General features: G+C 34.3%; 1 protein-coding gene across 2 annotated transcripts in view; it reads left to right on the forward strand.

Moving 5' to 3' along the window:
- FYTTD1 (forty-two-three domain containing 1) overlaps positions 1 to 17,223 on the forward strand; it is a 38,923-nt gene extending 21,700 nt beyond the window's left edge. The window contains exons 4-9 of one of the 2 annotated variants that reach the window (XM_044670020.1): positions 2,379 to 2,491; positions 6,952 to 7,048; positions 7,512 to 7,573; positions 10,946 to 11,020; positions 12,377 to 12,503; positions 16,539 to 17,223. In XM_044670020.1, coding sequence (XP_044525955.1) covers positions 2,379 to 2,491; positions 6,952 to 7,048; positions 7,512 to 7,573; positions 10,946 to 11,020; positions 12,377 to 12,503; positions 16,539 to 16,634 — 570 coding nt within the window. In that variant the 3' untranslated portion in view covers positions 16,635 to 17,223. The remainder of the gene's footprint in view (positions 1 to 2,378; positions 2,492 to 6,951; positions 7,049 to 7,511; positions 7,574 to 10,945; positions 11,021 to 12,376; positions 12,504 to 16,538) is intronic. The other variant, XM_044670021.1, reaches the window with a different exon arrangement.
- The last annotated feature ends 5,856 nt before the right edge of the window (positions 17,224 to 23,079 follow it).

Genomic DNA, 23,079 nt, shown 5'->3' on the forward strand with positions numbered 1-23,079 from the left:
GATTGATTTTTTTTTTTTAACCCTTACCTAAGGCAGTATTAATTTAAGTGATATGCCCAGGGTCACAGTTCCAGGAAGTGTTTGAGGTCAAATTTGAACCCAGGACCTCCTGTCTCCAGGCACAACTCTTTTATCTACTGGGCTACCTACCTGCCCCTTGGTCATTGATTGAAGTGGGCTGTGATGTTTATAAATACCCAACCAAATGAGTTGCGTTTATGTAGATAGAGAGGTTAGAGTTCACTAGTCAGAGAAGGCATACTTGAGTATATTATATTAATAGGTGGATAAGAACGACTAGTCCTATTAGCATGTGCTATGAAATAAGATTGAATAGCTAGTACAATCTCATTTTGCAGATAAGGAAACATCTGGAGAAATTGGGTGATTTTGTTCATGGTCACATATTTAATAAGTAAGTAGCAAGGCTAGGCTTCAAATCCAACTTAGTTGAGAAAACTTTGTGGAAGGACTTGAAAGTGAGAAAGGGGGTAAAAATTTTATAGGACAATCTATAGTGAAGCATTCAAAATTTTTTAGTAGGTGTGACAAGATGTGGAAGCATCTTTTAAGGAAGGCTAGCTTGGCAGCAATACAGATTAGAATGGTGAAAATAAGGAGTACGGACAACTTCCTAAGAAATGATAAAATTATATTTACTTTAATCTTAGAAGTTCTGTTTTAACATTGCATTTTTTCTTTATGCATGATTTCTCACTTTATTTCATATATATATAAATTTGTATTTCTGTCTTAAGAATAATAGCTAGACTTTGTTAAGCATTCTATTTTTGGAAACTTCAGTGTTTTAAAATCTTAAGTTTAAAAATAAGTCAAACAAATGTAAGCATTGGTCCAGACCATGTCTGTGATATGTTAGAACAATGCACTGGTCTAAAGCAGGTGTTTTTCTTTGGGGTCCATGTGGGAAGTTTTGATAACTATTTCAATATAAGTAGTTTCCTTTGTTATCCTATGAATTTTTATTCTTTGCACTTAAAAAAAAATCATGAGACAGAGACCCGTTGACAAAAAAAAAGTTAAGAACCCCTGCTCTAGAGAAGGCATAGTAGAAATAAGAAAAGCATAAAGAAGCCAACTTTTGAAATAAAAAGCCAAGTAGAGGGTATTAAATGTTCTACCTAGTTCTGAATTTAAATATTTGGACTGAATTTTAACTGTATCTGTTTTATTTACACTAAGGAAATTAATTTTTTTCTGACAGTTTTTAAGCTTATCTTTAATAGTACCATAGATTTATTTTTTAAAATTACATTTCTACTCAAAGAAGAAAAACTTTTATATGCAATATTTTCATTTTTCAGGATTATGTTTACATTTTTCTTTTTGCTAAGAATATTGGTTTAAGCTAGTGTTATATCAAGTTGCCACATACTACCTTAAGTTGATCATTTTTCAGCTGTAGCTCACATTATTATATTCATATCATTTCATTCATTCATTCAACATTTATTAAAGGCATTCTTGGGCAAAATACTGTCCAAGGCTTTAGAGAAGATACAGCAGTTAAATTATTTAGAGCCCCTCTAGAAAGCTCTTTCAAGGGGCAGCTGTGTAGCTCAGTGGTTTGAGAGTCAGACCTAGAGAAAGGAGGTCCTAGATTCATATCCGGCCTCAGACACTTCCCAGCTGTGTGACCCTGGGCAAGTCACTTGACCCCCCATTGCCCACCCTTACCACTCTTCCACTTAGGAGCCAATACACAGAAGTTAAGGGTTTTAAAAAAAAAAAAAAAGCTCTTTCAAGGAAGGAAAAAAAGTCAGAACTACAAATAATTATGTCACCTTATGATTTACAAAATGCTTACCTCATAGTAACTTCCCAAGGGGTAAAGCTAATCTAAGTATTCTCTCTAGTTCACAGAAAAGGAAACAGCTTAAGAAGTTTGAGATATATAGATATATATATATACACACACACACATACACCGTTACCTTCCACCTTAGAATTAATACTATGTATTGCTTCCAAGGTAGAAGAGTGGTAAGGGTAGGCAATGGGGGTTAAGTGACTTGCCCAGGATCACGCAGCTAGGAAGTGTTTGAGGTCAGATTTGAACCTAGGACCTCTTGTCTCTAGGCCTGGCTCCTCGAACTACTGAGCTACTCAGCTACCCCCAGTAATTTTCAATATTCACACAGTTTCTGTGTCAGAACCGTTCTTGAACCCTTGTTTCTAATGCTAAATCTTATTTCTAATTAATAATATATAATATATAATATAATATAATAATAAATAATCTAATTATTTTCTAATGCTAAATCTTTTATTACCCCCATTGTAGAACACCTTCTATCTATATGTAGGAAACCATGTTAATCAGATTGTTGTTGTTGTTGTTGTTGTTGTTTTTAAAGAACATACAGCGATATTATCCAATGTTAAAAAGGAAGACAAACCTTCAGAGGCAAAATGACATGCAGAGGAAACCAATCCCAGTTCTCAGGAGGCCTAACCAGTTAAGCAGAAGGTGAGAGGTTTGAAATAAACCATTATAATGTGCTCTCCTTCATAAATTAAGATAATGCCACTGACTTACTATTGGTGGGCAAGTGTTTTGGTTGTGGTTCCCCACCCCACTCCAAGGAGTGATGATAGATTTTTTGTTAATCTATCCACACTCTTCCTAATGACAGAGTGCCTATCTTTTCAAGACCCCTAGCTGGGATCCCTAAATTATGAGGGCTAAGCAAGCAGATAATCCATACTGAGATTCTTTTATCTAAATTATATCATTAGCCCTAATGAATTTAATCACCCGAAATTTGTTTTTTAAATTATCAATCACCTTCCCTAAATTTCTTGCCACTTAAAACTATAATTGCAAAAAGGTATACAGAAATGGAGTGCGAAGATCAATTTAGGCTGAAGTTGTCTTTCCCAGAAACCTGTGGCATAAAGAACAAACCAGAGTAAATTCTTTATGAAGTCTCATTGACTTGAAGCTATATATAAATTAACTAAATCAAATCATTGAGTCATAGAATTTATACCTTTAAGAAATCTTAGGGATCTAATCTAGATCAACCCCCTATTTTATAGATGAGAAAACTGATGCTGAAACGGATTAAGTGACTTTCTCAAGATCACAAATATTAGAAAATATTAGAAAGTCTGAATTTGAATCCAGGCCTATGATTCCAAATATAGCTTTCTTTCTATTTGACCACAGTAGCAATTTTACATTTAATTGTAAATTCCTTTGATCATTTGCTCTCAGTAAAGACGAGGTGAACAGGAGAAAAAGCCCAGCTGTTTTTTGTGAGCACTGTCTGTTAAATCTTTATAGAAGTAAAATAAAATGTCCTGGATTTTATAATTTTGCTTTAAAACATTGCTGCTAGAATCATAAGACAAACTAATTTGATCCAGGTCGAGCTGTATATGGAGTCCTGTCCTTCTGTTTTGTGCACTCAAATACTTTAGGACAGAGATTTTGTGATGCAAGACTTCCTTGAGGACAAGTCACATTTTTAAAAGCTAGTTCTTATTGGTGCCTTTAAATTGTTAAAACAATGTTTTATTAATGTTCTTATTTTTATCAGTCACCTCCCAGGGACACTTGTCTCAACCATCCCTCACTCTCCTCCATTTTAACAAAAGAGGACAGTCAAAAAAACTCTGCACTTATAGTCCATCATCTCTCAACACAGGCAGCAGGCATGCTTCATCTGTCCACTGAAATCAAGATTGAACAATGTTTTGAACATACTTCTTAACATTCTGTTAGTGTGGTTTTCATTTGCATTATTTTGATTTTCCTTTAAATTGTTCTGCTTATTTTGCTGTACATAAATTCAGACAAGTTTTTCTGATTCTTCTTATTCATAACTTATTATAGAAATATCTGCTTGTATTTGTATACCACAATTTGTTCAAGTATCCCTTTTTAGTGGGTAACCCTACTTTCCTTATAATCCTTCGTTACTACTCAAAGTGCTGCTATCATTTTTATGTATTTGAGACCTTGATATCTTTAATAGTATGATATCCCTTGTAGCCCTACTCATTATTGACTTTTTTAGTTAAAATTCCAAATTTCTAAATTAGTTAAATCATACTTCCATTAACATTACATTATTTGTTTAACTGGCCTTTCTTTCACAGTCCCTCTAGCATTGACCATTTGCATCTTTCATCATCTTTTTCTGAGGGTTTTATTTGCATTTCTCTTATTATTTGCTATTTGAAGCATTCTTTCACATGGTTGTTGATAGCTTGCATTTTATGCTTTTTGTTTTCACATCACAATAATTTCTTTATCCTCTCAACCAGGAGTCCTTCTGTACAACAAAAAATTTAGCAAACACAATGGACACAGTAATTAGTCTTATAACATATACAGCATTACAGAATTTGAAAAATAGAAGGGAATTTAGTAGCCCTCTAGTCCAACCCATTCAAGAAAGGAAAACTTTTCATAATATATTAATAAAATATTCAATTAATGGTATTTCATCCTTACCTGTCGTCTACCATGTTGCTACCAAAAGGAGGACAGTATGGAAAACAGCAGATTAAAATCATTATTACACAAAAGAAACTTCTGAAATAAATTGTCTGATAAAATAACATTTATGTAGCATATGAGTATTGACAAAGCACTTTATATTCTTATTTCATCATTAAAACACGTCATATAAATATTTTTACCCTCCTTTTATAGCTAAAAAACTTGAGTATCAGAGAAGGTAAATGGTTTGTCCAAAATCACATAGGTTAGCAAATAAATAACTGAGGTGTAGATCCTAGTTTTCTGACTCCCAGTTCCAGAACTGTTTCCATGTTGCCTCTCTGAATTTTTCCCTGTGACTACACACTTAAAATATGATATTTATTAATAGGATTATATGAACACAGTCCTCTGGGTATTCATCTCCAAGGTTTTTGTTTTATCTTTGTAACTCCATCACTTAGCCCAGAACCATGCATGTAATGAGAGGTTAAAGAGTACTTAGTAAGTTGAAATGAAGCTTATTTAAAATATTTACAAATGATTTGCATAGTAAATTACTTATTATGTGGAATCCACCTCTTGTTTTAGAATCTAGAATAGTGAAGTCTGGGGATAGCTAATTTAGGAAACATGTAGTTAAGCACCTCCTTCAAGTCCAAGAGTAAACTTACCTATTGTGAAGAATAGTAGAATATCAGAAAAGACTTTCCTGAGATGCTAATATTCTTTTAGAAAGTCAAACTCGTAATAATACTAGTTCACATTTATTTAATTTTGCAGATATGACACACAGGGTGTGTGTATATATGTGTATATGATTAAGTTCATCAAATCTTGCTTTAGCTTTTACAGTTAATAATGTGCCTTAGAAATCAAGTGATAGTTTCATTTTATTTTGTAGAAATCCTAATTCTGCTTTCAAAATGTCTTATATTATAACAGAGAAAATGTATAATTATGTGCATATTTACCTGCTAGGTTCTTATTTTAAGTTGCATGTATATATAGTTGGGTGTTTCAGAAGCATATTTCATTGAACAGCTATATGGAAGACACACACACACACACACATATATATACACACACATACATATATGTGTATAAATTCTCTTTAAGTGCTTAAAATAAAACTAGAGAACAATAACCAAGTGACACTTTATGTAGCATAGGATGTCAGTAAAGAAAAAGATCATTATGAGGTCAGGCAGTCAGGGGGAAGTTTCATGGAGAAGCTCTTGAGCTGGGTTGAATAATATGTAAAATAGATGTCAAAGCTATGTGTAAAACAGATTAGAGAGAACATATAGAATGATTCAAAAGGTAATCAGAGAAGTCAGAAGCAGCATCAGGGTTAGACAGACTAGTTTAAGAGGGCAGCTGGGTGGCTCAGTGGATTGAGAGCTAGGCTTAGAGATGGGAGATCCTGGGTTCAAATCTGGCCTCAGACATTTCCTAGCTGTGTGACCCTGGGCAAGTCACTTAACCCCCATTTGCCTAGCCCTTACTTCCTTTCTACCTTGAAACCATTATACTAAGACAGAAGGTAAGGGCTTTTTTGTTTTGTTTTTTAAAAAAGGACTAGTTTACCTGGACTTGGTTGTTCTTTGAAAAGCACTTGCTGGATCATTGATATTTACCTGGATTGAACTCTCTCAGGTCTTGGGTTAGTATAAATTCTTACCAACAACCTTGCTGAAATCTAGAGAGAGCTTATATTGTATAATCACGCAGCCATCACCCCCAGTATAAATACTGAGTCTTGATGTGCTTAGGACTTAATACTTTTGAGAGCCCTTCCATATATGGTATCTCATTTGGTTATATTGTCCCCGTGACACAGCTGCCTAAATTATGACTGGTAGTGAACTGTCAGGTCACATAACAAGTCAGCAATGGAGTCGGAAAATGTAGAACCCTGGGGTCCCAGAATGCATGTCGTTGTAGTATTCTTTTCAGCATATCTTAAATTTATTTTTAACATTCGGGGGTAGCCTTTTTGAGATGGGGCAGTCTCAGTTTACAAACACATGACCTGGAGATTTACTTGGGTTTCTAGAGAATGAGTCAAATAAGACATGGCGCTTTCTGTCTGAGTAGAAAGCTTAAAAACATTATCCAGATGCAAATTGATGTTTTCTGCTTGTCTATTTTGGATTTTTTATCCCCTTCACTTTTTTATTTTGCAGGGTAAGTAAGTCTAATGTTATTGTTGACTTGGAAAACTACTGTGGCAGAGTACATCAACATTGAAGTTAATAGGCCTCCCACAATTTGAACTATTGAAATTTGTCTTACAGTACATTCAGAAATAATTTATGTTCCTTTTCTTGAGAAGCTCATCAGATTCTTTATCCTTCTCTTTTAAACATGATTTGTTGAAGTTTTCCCTTTGAAGTTTCTCTGATCTTCACAGTAATGTCTGTGTTTTTTGTGTTCTTTTGTGTGGTTTGTTTTTTTTTAAATAAATGTTATAGGAATAATGCTCCAGTCAATTTCACCAGGAATGGAACTAAATTAAATCAGCAAAAAGACACACGTCAAGCAACTTTTCTTTTCAGAAGAGGCCTAAAGGTAGGGAAATGGCTTATTAATCAGAAGAGAAGACCCTGAGCTACCAACTGTGACAGTTGTCATTTGGGGGTGTGGTTTCATACTGTAGATGGAGCAATGAAGGAGGTCCTCTGGGAGTGGGAGTGCAGCACCCTTCATGAACATTTCCTCTTATCTTCCCTGCTTGCTTTGCTTTGTTGAGAAATTACTTCCTCTGAAAAAGTTGTTTTATTTTAATGTGAAGCATGTGTTTGCTATGTGTGTAATACGTAGATCTTCAGCTTTTTATCATGGTTACAGGTCTAAGAATTTCTTGCTTGGAATAGCTGAGATTGTTTGGCTTATTAATAATACTTTCCTCCTCCCAAACCTATTTCTGTTTCATCACTGCACTTCAGTTAATTGGTAACTTCTTGCTGAAATTTTATTGTGCTTAAAAATCCTGTGTTTTCTACAAGAACAGTTGCTTTGCTTATTCTTTCAGGTTCAGGCCCAGCTACATCCAGGACAACTGTTAGACAAACCAACAGCGAAGAGAACTCGTCAGTAAGTTTAAATTTATTCTTTAAGAACATCATTTTTAAAAGCTATCAATATAGCTAGCAAAATGAGCATGTGTTATAATACTGAAAAGAATTAAAATGAAATTAAAGAAAATTGGACAGTGGACCTGAAATTAATAGCTCATCCCTGATTTTTTTGTTGTTCTTCCTCTTATCTTTGGGTTTTAAAGGAGTATTCACTTGGAAAAGAAGCTCTAAAGATTTGTTTCAGGTAGACATTAGAGTAACAGCCTCATTTGTCAATGTGTCTGTGGAACTACTGCAGATTCTACTTTATTCATTTATTTATTTATTTATTTTTAGGGCCTTATCTTCTGTGTATTGGCTTCTAGGTGGAAGAGTGGTAAGGGTGGGCAATGGGGGGGGTCAAGTGACTTGCCCAGGGTCACACAGCAGGGAAATGTCTTGAGACCAGATTTGAACCTAGGACCTCCCATCTCTAGGCCTGACTCTCAATTCACTGAGCTACCCAGCTCCCCCCCTAATGCAGATTTTATATGTGAACCCTTTTTCCATTTCTAAAGGAGAACACTTGGATTCTAATTTCAGTACTTACACTGGGGGACAGAGCCAAGATGTCTGCTTAGTAGCAGCAAAAGTTGAAACTGCTCTGACTATCCTTCTCAGTACTCAATCTGATTTTGGACAAATCATATAACTTTTGTCTGTTTCTTTGTTTATAAAATAGAAATGAAAATAATATTTGTCCTGTTTTAAAAGTGGGTTTTTCTTTTTCTTTTTTTTTTCTTTTTTTTTAAATCCTTAACTTCTGGCTCCTAGGTGGAAGAGTAGTAAGGGTGGGTAATGGGGGTCAAGTGACTTGCCCAGGGTCACACAGCTGGGAAATGTCTGAGGCTGGATTTGAACCTAGGACCTCGCGTCTCTAGGCCTGACTTTCAATCCACTGAGCTACTCGGCTCCCCACCCCCACCCCCCCAAGTGTATTTTTCCAAAAAAGTGTCAGCTGATTTTTTTTTTAAACCCTTAACTTCTTTGTATTGGCTCCTAGGTGGAAGAGTGGTAAGGGTGGGCAATGGGGGTCAAGTGACTTGCCCAGGATCACACAGCTGGGAAGTGGCTGAGGCCGGATTTGAACCTAGGACCTCCTGTCTCTAGGTCTGGCTCTCAATCTACTGAGCTACCCAGCTGCCAGCTAATTTTTATTGTATGGCCTCTCATTCTCATTTCATCATGAGTTAGGGTTCTGAAGTGATCAGTGGAATTTTTAAAGTTGGTGGTGGTTATCTTGCTTTAAACCTCTGTAAAAAATCATTCTCCTTGCCACAGAAAATGATACTTTATAAAGAAATGATACTTTATAAAGAAATCCATTAAGGAAATGGATTCATTTTTAAGAAAGCTAAAGATAACTCTTCCTTGTCTGGTGATTTTCACTTCTTAAATGTAGAGCAACTTTATTAAAATAATTGTACCAATTATTAAATAAAAAATTATGCCATAATCATAAAACAAAAATGTTTACGTATTCAAGTAATAATAGGTTGTCTGTGCATGTATGTATACATGTAGTTAAATTAAATGTAATCAAGTTCATAAAATTAGAAGCGTATGGGAATATTGAGGTAATACTGATTGTAATTATTGTGATGAAATGGCAATACATTCTGATTTTGTATGTACACACACAGCCCTTCACATATATCCCCATAAAACATGAAACTCTAGAATATATAAGGTATCACTAATATGAAGTCCTTTTTCACATAATTAAATATTACTTTATCATTTGGGCAGTATAAGGTAGATTTTATTTTAGTCTTACAACATATGTCATTTCAGTCTTCAGAAGTATTATTTGTTGATTGGGATGCTATGTATTAAATTATGTTTCCTGAAATCCTTTCCAAAGAATTTGAAGATGACAAATTGTCAAAGGGCATGGCTCATTGAGTATTCTTGATGCCATTATTGTAAGGACTAAGAAGAAGAGTACTTCATGAAAGAAGGGGAATTGTAGATAGGCCTTGAAAGATGAGTAAGGTGGTATTTTTAAGGCATGAGGACAATGGAAAAAAACCAATATGGCTAGAATATTGGAAAAGGGAGAGTAGTTGCAGAGGCAAAATAAGATTTGTACTTCATCCAACAGGTTCTAGGGTGTTGTAGCTTTTTAAAAGTGGGACACCGTCTTAGTACAAATGTTATTTTAGGAAGATTAATGTGGTGTCAATGTGCTATAAGAATTCAGGCCAGATAGAGATTGAAAAAAAGGGAGATTATGTAGGAAACCCTTGTGAAATCCATGTGTAAGGACCTGGTTAGTCTAAGATGGTGGCAATAGAGAGAGGAAAAGAATATAAAGGAAGAATTGCTACGATTAAAAATGATAAAGACATATAGTAAGAGAAAAATTTATTTTAATAGCCATGGCCTTGTTGGTGAAATATCTGTGACCACGCTTGACTACCTTTAAATTTACCGCCGGAGCCCATCCTCTCTCTCCTACGCCAGCCAGCTAACCAGGAAACCAAGAGACCTTTTTTAGGCCCTCCTCCTAATTTAAACTGCCCTCTGCCCAAAAACTGGAAACCGGAAACCCAATGGAATCATGGAAAATGTAGTCTCAAAGCCCCCACGTGACCATAGGAAGTCTCTTAACTTACTTTTAAATGGCATCTCCCCAATTCCAAACATACATTATTGATAGGATTTATTCATAGATTGTACATAGGAGATGGTGGAGTGGTAAAAATAAAGAGCTCTCACAATTATCTACTTTGGGTGACTGGGAAAACTGATGTCATTGATAAATGGGTAGAGAGATGATTAAATAGCACAAAATTAGATATATGTATTTAAACACTGGATTCAACAAAACTTATTTTTTCTAAATCTCTTTGAATTGGCATTCTTTTAAGAGCATGATATTGGCGGCATTCAAGTAGCACAACAGATATTGTCAGACCTGGAATTGGGAGGACCTGCATTCAGATCTGGCCTCAGACAATTCCTTAGCTGTATATGACCCTGGGCAAGTCTTTTTTTTTTTTTTTAAGCCCATACCTTCCATCTTAGTATCAATCCTGTGTATTACTAGTGCCAGGGCAGAAAAGCAGTAAGAAGCAGGCTATGGGGGTTAGGTGAGGTCAGATTTGAACCCATTACCTCTCCTGGCTCTCAATTCCTAGCTCTTAACTAGCTCTTCTGTCTTAGAATTAGCCAATTCTAAGATGGATAGTAGGGTTTTAATTATTTTTTAAGTGGATGATGCTATAAATTTAAATCTCTTCCAAATTTATTTTAATCGAAAATTCACAAAACTAAAAGAAGAGAATGTTGATTCTAATATAGATTTCATAGTTTTGATGAGGTATTTTCATATATTTTTAACTAGATGGCGGACTTCAACCACAAATGGAGGAATTTTGACTGTATCCATTGACAATCCTGGAGCAATTCATCCTTCAGTGTAAGTAAATTTTTTCTCTTATTTTTTTTTTTAAGCCAGTAAACCTGCTTCATATTTAAACCTATAGAAAGGTGAAAGGCTTTTTAAAACAGAATTTTGACAGTTTATATAATCATTCCACTTCCTTTTTTAGTAAGTATTTTAAAGTTTCAGCCTTCTCAATTTATATTTAAGTTTCAGCAGAATGATCTGAGACCTATATTGGTAGCAGAATAGTAGTCTACCATGTTTTACCTTGAGTATTTATTCATCTTTTTCCCTTCAACTTTTAGCTGGGATTCTTTTGTTTTTTATTTATTCACCTTAATTTGAAATGAATGACTCATTTCAGGTATATTGACCCTTCAGTTTGCCATGCACATTGTCATTTCTGCTGAAGTACTTGCCAGTATTATTTCATTGTAGTGTGAAATTTTTCAAGACTTGAAGGGTACTTAGTCATATGACCATCAAAGTGTGGGCCACTTTTTGGTCATCAGACTAACTTACTGACTCCATAAAGAAAATAATTAGAATATTCTCTTCTTCTTATTTAGGGATATAGACCAAAAACCTTTTCCCCGAAATGACTTAAGAAACTTCTAACATAAAACAAATCATTAAAAATGCATTATATTTTAGGATTCTTAAGACAGAATTTTTTCTTATATCTGCCTCTTGACATAGAAATAAAAAATATAACAAACTGATATTGATATGAATTCATGATTGGCAGTTGTTCTTGGGGAGGGGGAAGCAAGGTTAAAGTGTCAAAAAGTTTTCTCTTTCAGTTTATTGAGTTTTTTTATAAATGAATCCTAACTGGTTTAATCTTCAGAACATTAGTTAGAATACTTTTAATTTTTGCCATTGTAACGTTACTGGTTTGGAAACCACTTCACCAATATACATTGGGCAATTCCATTATAACTTGTAGAGAGTTACCTGAGGCACTGCCAGGCTAAGTGATTTCCCCATAAGTGTGTTGAGAATGGGACTTGAACTGTGATCCTTCTGACTTGAAAGCTTTTCTATTAGTTTTTTCCCTTTCTGCTACTTCATACTGCTTCTTATGGGACAGTTATTGGAGAGAGTCAGTAAGTTGAATTTAAGTGTTTCTTCAAAATATTTTATGTCTCAAACAGAACTAAATTGTAGAAGCTACACATTAAGTATTTAGACAAAATAACCAGTGTTGTAATGACTACATTATAGGCAATTAATAGCTTAAAATCTTAATTCATTAATAAGAAGATATTTCTGGCATATTAGAATTTTTAGGTCAGTCAAGACATCTTATATATAAAATTTTCTTATAGTTTTTAAAGTGATGTCATACCAATTTAATTTTTCACTTTGAAAAATTTGTTTTAATAGAGCTCAGAGATCCCGATTAACTCGTACTCCTATACCATCATTTTTGATGAAAAGGGATCATCCTGAAGAGAAGAAGATACCCAAAGGAGTCCCCTTACAATTTGACATAAACAGTGTCGGGAAACAGGTAAATTTTATATTCTTTCTAGTACTTGAAGCTGTTTCATTAGGGTCATTTTAAATGAACAAAAGAACAGCACTTACAATGTTTTATACATAGTAGGTATTCAATTAATGCATTTCAACTACATTTATAGTTTTTTCTTCTATTTTCGTAGCCATTTCTTCTTCTTATAAAAGTTTTTTATATTTTTTAAAAAAATGCATGGATTCTTAAATACATCCTTTCCCTCTTCCCTCTGTAGTTATTCTAACAAAAAAATGGAAAAATACATGAAACTGAAATCTAAATTCAAGCAGAACTAAATGTCAACCAAATTTTGACAGTGCACAGATATAATGTTCTATATCCATACTTCCTTATCTCTGCCAAAAAGGAAAAGAAGTACATTTTCTTCACCCTTGATAATTATAATTAATTGCCCTGTTCTCAGTTTATTTTCTTTTTCATTGTTGCATGTATTGTTTTCCTAGTTCTGCATCAGTTCATGAGTTTTCCTTCTCTATATTATTAAAATTCATGGTTTATTACATGGTAGTAATATTCCATTACATATTCATGTACCACAGTTTGTTTAGCTGTTTTCAAATTAAATATTATTGTTTCTTGTTTTTGCTACTACAAAAAATACTGTTAAAAACATTTTGGTGGTGATATCTCTGAGTCATGGAATATGAATATTCTAGTCAAATGCTTAGTATAATTCCAAATTTCTTTCCAGAAAGATTGCCCAATTTTATAATTCCATCACAGTGTATCATTGTGCTTCTTTTTCTATAACCCCCTAACATTTACTTCTATCACAATTTTTGTCACTTTGTTGGATATTGTATAAAGATTGGCTAGTTATTTAGGTAGATATAGCTAGACTAATATACTAACACCATAGGGATAGTTTAGAATCATTTAGTGAAATAGATATAGTATTAGATTAGATTAGAGGATATGATAAGGTACTAATGTACATTAAAGTGCAAATACAATGAACACAACAAAATTGCATTACATGAAGAACATATAACATACTACAGATCACATATCACAAAATAATGTAAATAGATGTGTAAAGAGTATGTGTATATTGTAAATTGTAATATAGTGTAAGTATTGCATATATGTGAAGGGTGTATATATGTATGTATGATATGTATATATTATGTGTACATATATACACAGTATGTATCCTGCATGCATGTGTGTATAAATGTGAATTCTGTGAATAATTTGATATAATTAGTTGCAAACATTTAAATGTAATTTGCATAAGGGAGTTTAATGTTTTGTTGTAATTTTGATGAATAGACTTATACAATGTTGTGTTAGAATGTATTTTCCAAAATTGTTTGCATTTATTAGTTAGGAGGATATTTCTGTATTAGAATAGGAGTTGTGTTTGATGTTCGTTTTGACTTTTGTGATATTTCATATTTGCTGTTCATTTTGTTAATTTTTGTTGGAAATTTTGCATTGTTACTTGTTGCTTTGTTCTTTGAACTGTGTAACTGTTCGATGTAATTATCCCTTTACCTTTCCTTGTTAAAATCCCTAGTATAGGGTAGAGTAGGATAGTGTTAGATAGAATAGAGTTAGAGTAGGTTGTTTGTTATTTTGGGTTAGAATTTTAGTTTAGTTTGTAGTGCACAAATACCAAAATATTGTTAATTTTGGCTTTGTACAAAGGGGGGAACTGTTGTGAGGAGGATTACTTAGTAATTATTTAGGAGACCTAACAGGAAGGGCTTAAGAATTCCAAATGGAATAGGGAAGCAGGAAGTGTGGCTATCTCTCTGAGATGGACTCCATGGTGGTTGGGACAAGTTGTAACTGATCCTGGGAGACCTCAGAGGAAGTGGATTTGCACCCAGATTTCCTGATATCCAGACTGTCATCTACTTGTGGGAGATTTTGATAGAGACTATTAATCCCAACCTGAGTTGCAGGTTAACTTGGGCTGGGTTAACTCCCAGTATCTACTCACTTGAAGAAGTACAAATAGTGGTCTTGGAAGAACTGCAGCATCACTGGAGTGAGTCTGGACTCTGCTGTGAGGATACCCACTTCAGTCCTGCTATTTTTTGGGCCCTGTTTTGCTTTAGGTCTCAGTTGAGTATAGATAAGTCCCTCCCCTGACCCTGTGGTTTGCTCGTCTGAAAGTGTAGAAACCCTATTCCCATCCTTTACCATAGTTCCCTTAATTAAATTTGTTATAAAATCATGTCATTTTCTTGCTAGTTTCCATAGGCCCCTTGTCTAGATGTTGCAGGGTGACAGGGCCTAACTGCCACTTCTGTTAACAGACATTTCCTTAGCAGTTAAACCCAGTCTCCCTGACTTGTTAAGTCCCCATCTTTTGTCATTCCTGTCTCCCTCACACCCTTCTGGACCCACATTTAATATTTAAGTCAACTCCCCTGGTTTTCCCAATAATAATATGGAAGCTGTAACCTCAGCTTTATTTCAATTTGCATTTCTCTGATTGTTTAGTACAATTCTTCTTTTGAAAACTATTTGATATCCTTTGGTCATTAATCCATTCTTGGTCTTATATAATTGTACAAGTTCTCTAAATATCTTGGGAATCAGGCTGTTTTCAAATATTTGATGCAGAGATTTTGTCCTATTGATATCTTCCTTTCTTGCCCTACTTTTATTGATTTTATTCATATTATAGCTCTTCAGTTTCATGTAATTAAAATTACTTATTTTCATAGTCATTCCTATCTCTTGTTAGGAATTTTTTCACAATTACTGTGAAAACTAGAAAGTACTTTGGAAGAAACTAGGCTTAGAATAACATGTCACACCATATATCAAGATAAGATCAAGATAGTTACATTGCTTAGGTGATATAAATAAATTAAGCGATGTTAGAAAATTGTACTTGTCAAATCTATGGATAAAGGAAGGGTTTGTGACAAAACAAGAAATAGAGAGGACCATGGGAACTAAAGTGGATAACTGTGACTACGTGGAATTAAAGTTTGGGTAGAAGGAAAACTAAAGCTGCTAAAATTAGAAAGGAAATTGGAAACCGCGTGTGTTGCAACCTGGCTCATATAGTCATTGAAAGAATGAATTGATTCTTCCACAGTCTTGGCTGTGAATGGTACCTGATCTGGTTCTAATTCATTTTTTTTTATCATTTGACCTTAAGTTATGTATTTATTTGAAGTTTATTATGTCTTATGATGTAAGAAACCTAATGTCTTCAAGATTGCAGGAAAGGCATTCTTTCCATTTAATAATGTGTCTTCTTGGGTTTATGAAACACTGGGTTAATAAATGGAACCCCTTATGCTATTATACTTTCATTTCACTTCATCATGCCCATGTTCTCATCTCTTTCTAAAAACCTTTACCTTCTGTCTTAGAGTCAGTATTATACCTTGGTGTTGTAAGACTGAAGGGTGGTACATGCAAATTCTACTCTCAGTAAGAAAGATCAGGCAGTAGATCTGGTCTGACTATAGTTTATAACAGTGGTTCCCAAACTTTTTTGGCCTACTGCCCTCTTTCCAAAAAAAATATTACTTAGCCCCCTGGAAATTAATTTTTTAAAAATTTTAATAGTAATTAATAGGAAAGATAAATGCACCTGTGGCCATCACTGCAGCACCCACCAGGGGGCAGTAGCGCCCACTTTGGGAATCACTGGTATATATGATAGATTTGAGAGTTATTGATTGGAGTCAAGGAGAGAATGGTTATGGTTAAATTATCTTTTGCAGTATTCTAGGCAAGAAATGATAAAAGTCTGAATTTAATAGCTAATCATGGAAATGGTAAAGAGGGTAAGATTGTAAAAGATATTTGAGCCTCCTGAGAAATGTAGTTACCTTGGAAAGTTAACATACCACTTATAGCAGGGAAGGTGAAAAGACAAAGTTTTCTAAGGGGAGAAAAGATTTGGTGACACTAATCTTTATGTCACCAGAAACTTGTAAGTACTAGAAGTTCTTCCTCATAATTATATTCTTTTTGTTATATTTTACTTGGATGTTTGAAATCAAGTTGTTAAACTTTTTTTTTCCTTTCTTTTAGACTGGGATGACTTTGAATGAACGATTTGGAATCTTAAAGGAACAAAGAATTGCTCTCACTCAGAACAAAGGAAGCCGCTTTGTAACTGTGGGATAGATCCTTTGTCAAGGGGACATTTATTTGAATGACAGCTACTTGTCTGAAAAGTTGAGTTGACAGAAGAAAATGTGTCCCAGAAATTCCATGGAACTTTGTTTCAATACTGACGAATCTAAATAACTTTACTGCTTTTACTTTGGAATAGCTTTTTTTTTTTTTTTTTTTTTTTTTTAAATATATGAAGTAATCCCCTGAGATAATACCAGGGAAATTCTGATCTGTTCTTAAAGGTGTCCTTTTTGGTCTGACAGAAAATTCTACATGGACTTAATTGGATGATAAGGGGTAGCATTCTTCTTTGGTTCCTCATGCCACATATGTGCAACAGACCTATAGAAGTTAATTATTTTTGTGATAGTACTATTTGATATCCTTTCTTTCCTCTACCCATTCATATTGCTTAGACATATCCATTGTAAATCTTTCTTTTCTGATTGGCACTTGACACGGAATAGATTTCATCAGCAGAAGTACAAAAAAAATCCATCGAGAAATTTATAATTTCAGAATTTGCATGTTACCTGAAACTTGTTATTTTTGCCTCAGTTGAGGTTTTTTAGGCAGTGGGTCCATAACAAAAGGTAAATTTCCCAGTATACCCTTTTAACTTTTCTAGAATAATAAGTCTGTAGTGACTATATCTTAGTAAGAGATCTGACCCCAAGCATTAGTGTCAGTGTGTTTAAAGGTTGTGAATGCATGTTCGCATAATTACCTATAGTGATCTTGGGGGAGAATATCATAAAAACCTCACTTTTAAGTTTTTCTCAAATAAAGAAAATGAAAAGGGAAATAATTCAAAGTGTGACTAGATGAAGAGATGGATTGAAGCTTTACATTTAGGTCATATGTATTGTCTAAATTGGCCTAAGTAAGACCTGTACCCATGACCAGGTGTTCAAATCATATTTTAAACAATTGGCATATATTGAATCTACTTGGTTAAAAATCTCAGCATTAATGTTAGCTTCTTTAAAGTACTGAGTTCTCCCCCATATAGGATGTTAAATTTTACTTTCATTAAACACACCGTGAAAAAAACTAGTGACCCCTTAAAAAGAAAGCAGTTTTGTAAAATTGTCAAATAGATAAAAAGAAGAGATACTAAATAGGGGTGAGTGGTAACTTATTTTATACTTGAGACCAACTTCATGTTAATGGAGAGACACAGAGAAATGGTAATTTTGTTAGGGTTTGGGGAGGTCTGTTGTGCCACGAATGTGCTTGAAGGGATCCTTAGATAGTTGTGTACCATGAGTAGTATGATGCCAAAATGCAGAATAACATTTCATCTACAGGTCTTGTCGTTTCTAAATCTGAATTTTTTGATGTGCCACATCAGTTTTTTGTTTTTTTTTTTAAATGAATGATAGGGATTTTAGGTCACATGAACAGTGTGGACTTTATTTTCCTATAAAAAGAATATTTTTCTCCTATCCCATCTCCTCAGTTTATCCTTCCCCTGTCTCTTATCCTGTCTGGATTTTTACCTTGGTCTCTTAGGAAACTAGTGATAGAAAGCTGTTGATGCCATTTATGTGCATATACCAAAGAAGTCAGTCTGAATAAGAGTAACTTCTGGTTTATACTGATGAAGAATTATAGGGAGTCAGCCATGGAATCCAAAAGTAAATCAGAATTGCCTTTAGGCCATTTGTGCTTCACATAGAGACCAGGGACCTATTTCAAATCATTTTCATAGACACAAAGCTTATAGCCAATCCAAGAATAATGGGTTTTAAACTGAGGGTAGTCCAGGTCGATTGATGATTTAAAAAAAAAAATAACCAAAACCTGAATACACGTTCTCTACCTTTTATGGAAAAGTTAAAAGGGACGTAAATATTATTTTCCTATTGCATTAGTCTTGGAAATTATTCTACAAAAGTAATGTAGGTGATATTTTATTTTAAAATCCCTTACTAAATGTTGACATTAAGTACATCAAGCAGTAGGACTGGTTTTGGTTTCTCACGCTTTTTGTCTTAATGGCTCCATAATTATTCAACCATAAGTTTTCTTTTTAAAAATACAAATTTGCATTTGCTACAACTAAGTTGAAATTCTTGAGTATTGACTTTTAACTATATAGAAAATGGTCAGTTTTCTTAGGGGGGGGAAAAAGTCCCTCTGTTGAAGTTTAAGCAGCTAATTGGTGTTAGTCATCCTGTTTCAGTGTACACAATTTCTATGTTCCAGGATGCAACATAAAAATCTTTTTGCATCAAGATCGATGCAAAACATTGATGCAATGCATCATGAAAAGAAAGTTTGTATTTAATGAGAAGGTGCTTTACACTGTACTTTTTGGTATTTTTTGGAAAAGTTATTACATTTGGAACTATTCTGAAGCTGTTAAATTTTTTTTTAAATAAAATGTTGCAGGTTTCACCTGGTCTATTTCTAGTTATAAAGCTTGAAATGGTAACCTAAGGTAACAAATTATGTGGTTTTAATATTTTCTTCATGAAAAGGAATTTGTATTATTTCTTAAATGGGGAAGATTGCTTTAAATATTTATGAAGGGCTGCTTAGAAAGAATATTTTAATAATATACTGATTAAATTAATCCCTGCACTTAGAGCACATGAGCTGGAAATCTTGCAGTGAATTTTCATGAAGCCATGGTGGTCCTTGCTAATGGAAAAATGTGTCCTCAGAAGCCACTTTTTAAATTAGATGTGGTGTATTATTTCTAATGTGATTTTAAAAAAATAAACTTTTTATTTTCTGTCTTACTCTAAGACACATAGGCAAGGGCTAGGCAAAAGAGGTTAAATGCCTTGCTCTTAGGGTCATCTAGGAAGTGTCTTAGACCAGATTTGAACCCAGGTCCTTCTAACTCTGGGGTTGACACTTCCATTTACATTCTTCCCCTCCCCCTCCCCCTCCCCCCCCCCCCCCCAGCGACCTATCTGCTCCTCTGATGTGATTTTTAAAACCTATTTAAGAATGTAAAGGCAACTTAGTTTATTGAATAGAGAGCTGTCCTCTTTTCACATACTTTGTGATGCTGAGCAAATCACTTAATCTCTTAAGAGCTCCCAGCCATAGTTAGAAAATTAAATTGCAGAACCCTTATTGCTCTGTAGCAGTTTCCTCTGTAGAAGGTGTCCATACTAAGGACATCACAGGACTAGCAGCTCTCTCTCCTGCTCCCTATGTAGATGTTGTGTTAAATGTCTGGAAATGTATTGGTAGTGGAGAAGGGAGGACATTGAAAATTATAGAGTTCATTTATCCGACAAAATAAAAAACTTTTTTTTTTGTACTCAATGGAATACAAGGAGCATATAAGGTACAGATAGCAAAGAGAAAAACAATTCTGAAGTCACACTAAGTAACGTGGTTAATTGCTAGAATGAACCATCTAGGCAGAGTGTTATAGATTGTTTTTAGTTTTAGGAAGCAATGAGCCTGGATTTAGGAGTTCTGACACTAGTTCCATGACTATAAAAGTCATATAATGTCTCTGAATCTCACACTATCCTTTATGAAACAGTCCATCAAAAGCAATTTTTAAGCTTCTTACCTTATATTGAGTTCTGGGCACACAATGATAAAAAAGAAATGAAGTGATCCCAGATTTTATTTAGTGGCCTTGAAAGATTTATTTGTATCAAATAAGATAAGTATAAAAGTTATGACTAAATTTCAAATCGAGCATATGACAGAATGTGTAAGATAAATTATCTTGCTTCTGAAATGTACTATTTTAATGCAGGAAAGTGATATAACACAAGCATTATCAAGTTCTACCAAGCAGGAACATTTCAATAGCTTGTACCTGGCTTCTGAGGATCAGCCTAACTAACTGGAAATGCTCCTTTTCCCATAGCAACTCATGAAGACTATACCACAGGGTATTGACTGAAGGAACTATCTTACTGCTGTCAACTATGGTGTTCATCATTAATGAAAAATCATAAGATTAGATTTAAGGCTGGAAAGAACCTTAAAAAGATCCTTAATCTAATTTCGTTTTACAGAACTAGAACCCAAAATCCAGAGTTGTAACTTGTTACAAAGGTAGTAAAATAGTAAAGTTAGAATTCAAAACCAGCTGCCCTTTCTTTAATCCAGCACTCTTTTCTGATATACCTCACTAACTCCACCATCCATTTACATCATCCTTTACAGGATTTTGTTTCCTCAATTTTCCTCTTTTCTCAAATGTCTCTGATCTACTTACTGCCTTTAAAGAAAAACAGGTCTCTCCTGCCCTGAAAAATTTAGCTTGATCTTTTTTAAAACTTTTTTCTTTTTATACTTGTCATCTATGGAAATATTTCTCCCTTTTTCCCCTTCTAAATTGAACCCTCCCTTAAGTCAAAAGAAAAACTTAATACAAAGAACACAAAATGCAGAGACCATATTTGACAACATATAAAACATTCTGTCTTAGTCGTTTTCCTCTGTTGAAAGAAGGGAGGTAGCTAAAGTCATTCCTTGACACTATTTTTTAAAATAAAGTTTTTAATTTTATATAATAAAAATACTGAGAAACAACCTCCTGAACAAAATTAATTTTATTGTGAACACACCTCACATAGATTGGTGGTCTACAGGCATCCGTAGTGTAGCCTGAGACCTTGAGCCTTTGAACTAAAATGCTATTTTTACATGAACTTGATTACACAAATTCTGCCAATTTGGGTCGGTCTTGTAAAGGTTGTCTTCACTTGGAGGTTGAGCACCTTCTTGACAAGGTCAGGTTTGTCTCATTTCTTTTCTAAGGGGCAGATTACATAGCCCTCCATTCCATATATTGTGATAATAAGGCTGACCAGGGTCATTTTATAGCTTCAAAGCCCAATGAGATAGCCCCAGAAGCTCCTGGATTTATTGCAAGACACTGAGCATGCACAAACTCCTCTTGGCAAAGACAGCTACAAGCAATTTTGTTACTCATTTTAAGCACACTACATTTATTGATGACTGATTCTCATACAGTTAATCTTCAAAACTGGGTCTATATTAAATGTAGTTACAACAGCAACAAAATACTGAATAATGGCGTTACAGGCAGGAAACAAGGTATAAAGAGACATCAAACTATAAACTGAAGTTGCTTAAATTATTTGCAGTTTTTATATAAATACTGCCCCAACAACCCTTTCCTTTTTCCTCTCATTTATTTTTATCTTAATGGTCTTATACTATTCCATTCACTGCTAAATTGGTAAAGGTTTATTTGTTTCCTTGATTCCATTAATCCATTCTGTCCCTAATCTTGGGCAGCTAGGTAGATTGGATAGAGCACAAGCACTGAAGTCAGGAAGACCTAAATTCAAATCCAGCTTCAGATATTTACTAGCTATGTGACTGTGGGCAAGTCATTTAACCTCTATTTGCCTCAATCCCCTGCAGAGGAAAATTGCAAACTATATCTTTGCCAAGAAAACTCCAGGAACAGTATGGTCCAGAGAGTTGTCTGTCTTCTAACTACCATTCTTGCAAAACTACCTCAGGAAAGTTATTAATGACCTTATCAAATTATGTACCCTTTTTATCTGTTTATCTCTTTTATTCATTCTTATCCTTGACTTTTCAACTATATTTGAAGCCACTGGCATAATCAATTTTTTTTCTTACCTCTTTAACCTTATCTCCTTTCTCAAATTATCTACTTATCAGAATGCATCTGAAGTTTTGTATCCATCTTTCTACCCTTTTTTTCTTTATGCCTTCCTACCATAAGCCTTGATGACTTCATAAATTTACCCATATCATTTGGATAACTCAAATATTTAATCTGCAGCCCCAATCTTCAGTTAATTCAGTGATTCCCAAAGTGGGTGCCACCGCCCCCTAGTGGGTACTGCAGCGATCCAGGGGAGCGGTGATAGCCACAGGTACATTTGGGGACGCTGATAGTATGTGACAGGGGGCGCTAAGTAATATTTTTTCTGGAAAGGGGATGGTAGGCCAAAAAAGTTTGGGAACCACTGAGTTAATTGATCTTTATTTTCAACTCTGCAGTGTTGTTTTGATACACTTCCACCTCTTAACACAGCCTCACAATGGTTCAAATAAAACTTTTTTTTCCATCCAAAATTAGGTACCCCTCCTGACTTTGTTGTTTATATCAACATTGTCAGCATCTTCCAAATCATCTTGATCTTCATTCCCTATAATGGACTACCAAATCATATGAATGTATCTATTCCTTCATTTATCCTTTTTCTTCCTAGGACCACCCTTAATGCAGATCTTTTATTACCATGTGCCTGATGTATTACACAAATTATAAAAGCAACCAAAGTAGATACTCTGTTCCTAGTCTTTCCCATCTTCTAATCCATCATGGACTTATGTCTTAGAATTGGAAAGAACCTCAAAGATCATTTTTTCACTAGTGGCTTAGACTTCATTTGAGGATTTGAGTAAAGTAGAGCATCAGAAAAAACTAGTTCTAGAAATTACATAGATATTTTTATCA

Source organism: Gracilinanus agilis, chromosome 3 (genome assembly GCF_016433145.1).
Source record: "Gracilinanus agilis isolate LMUSP501 chromosome 3, AgileGrace, whole genome shotgun sequence".
Lineage (NCBI taxonomy): Eukaryota > Metazoa > Chordata > Mammalia > Didelphimorphia > Didelphidae > Gracilinanus > Gracilinanus agilis.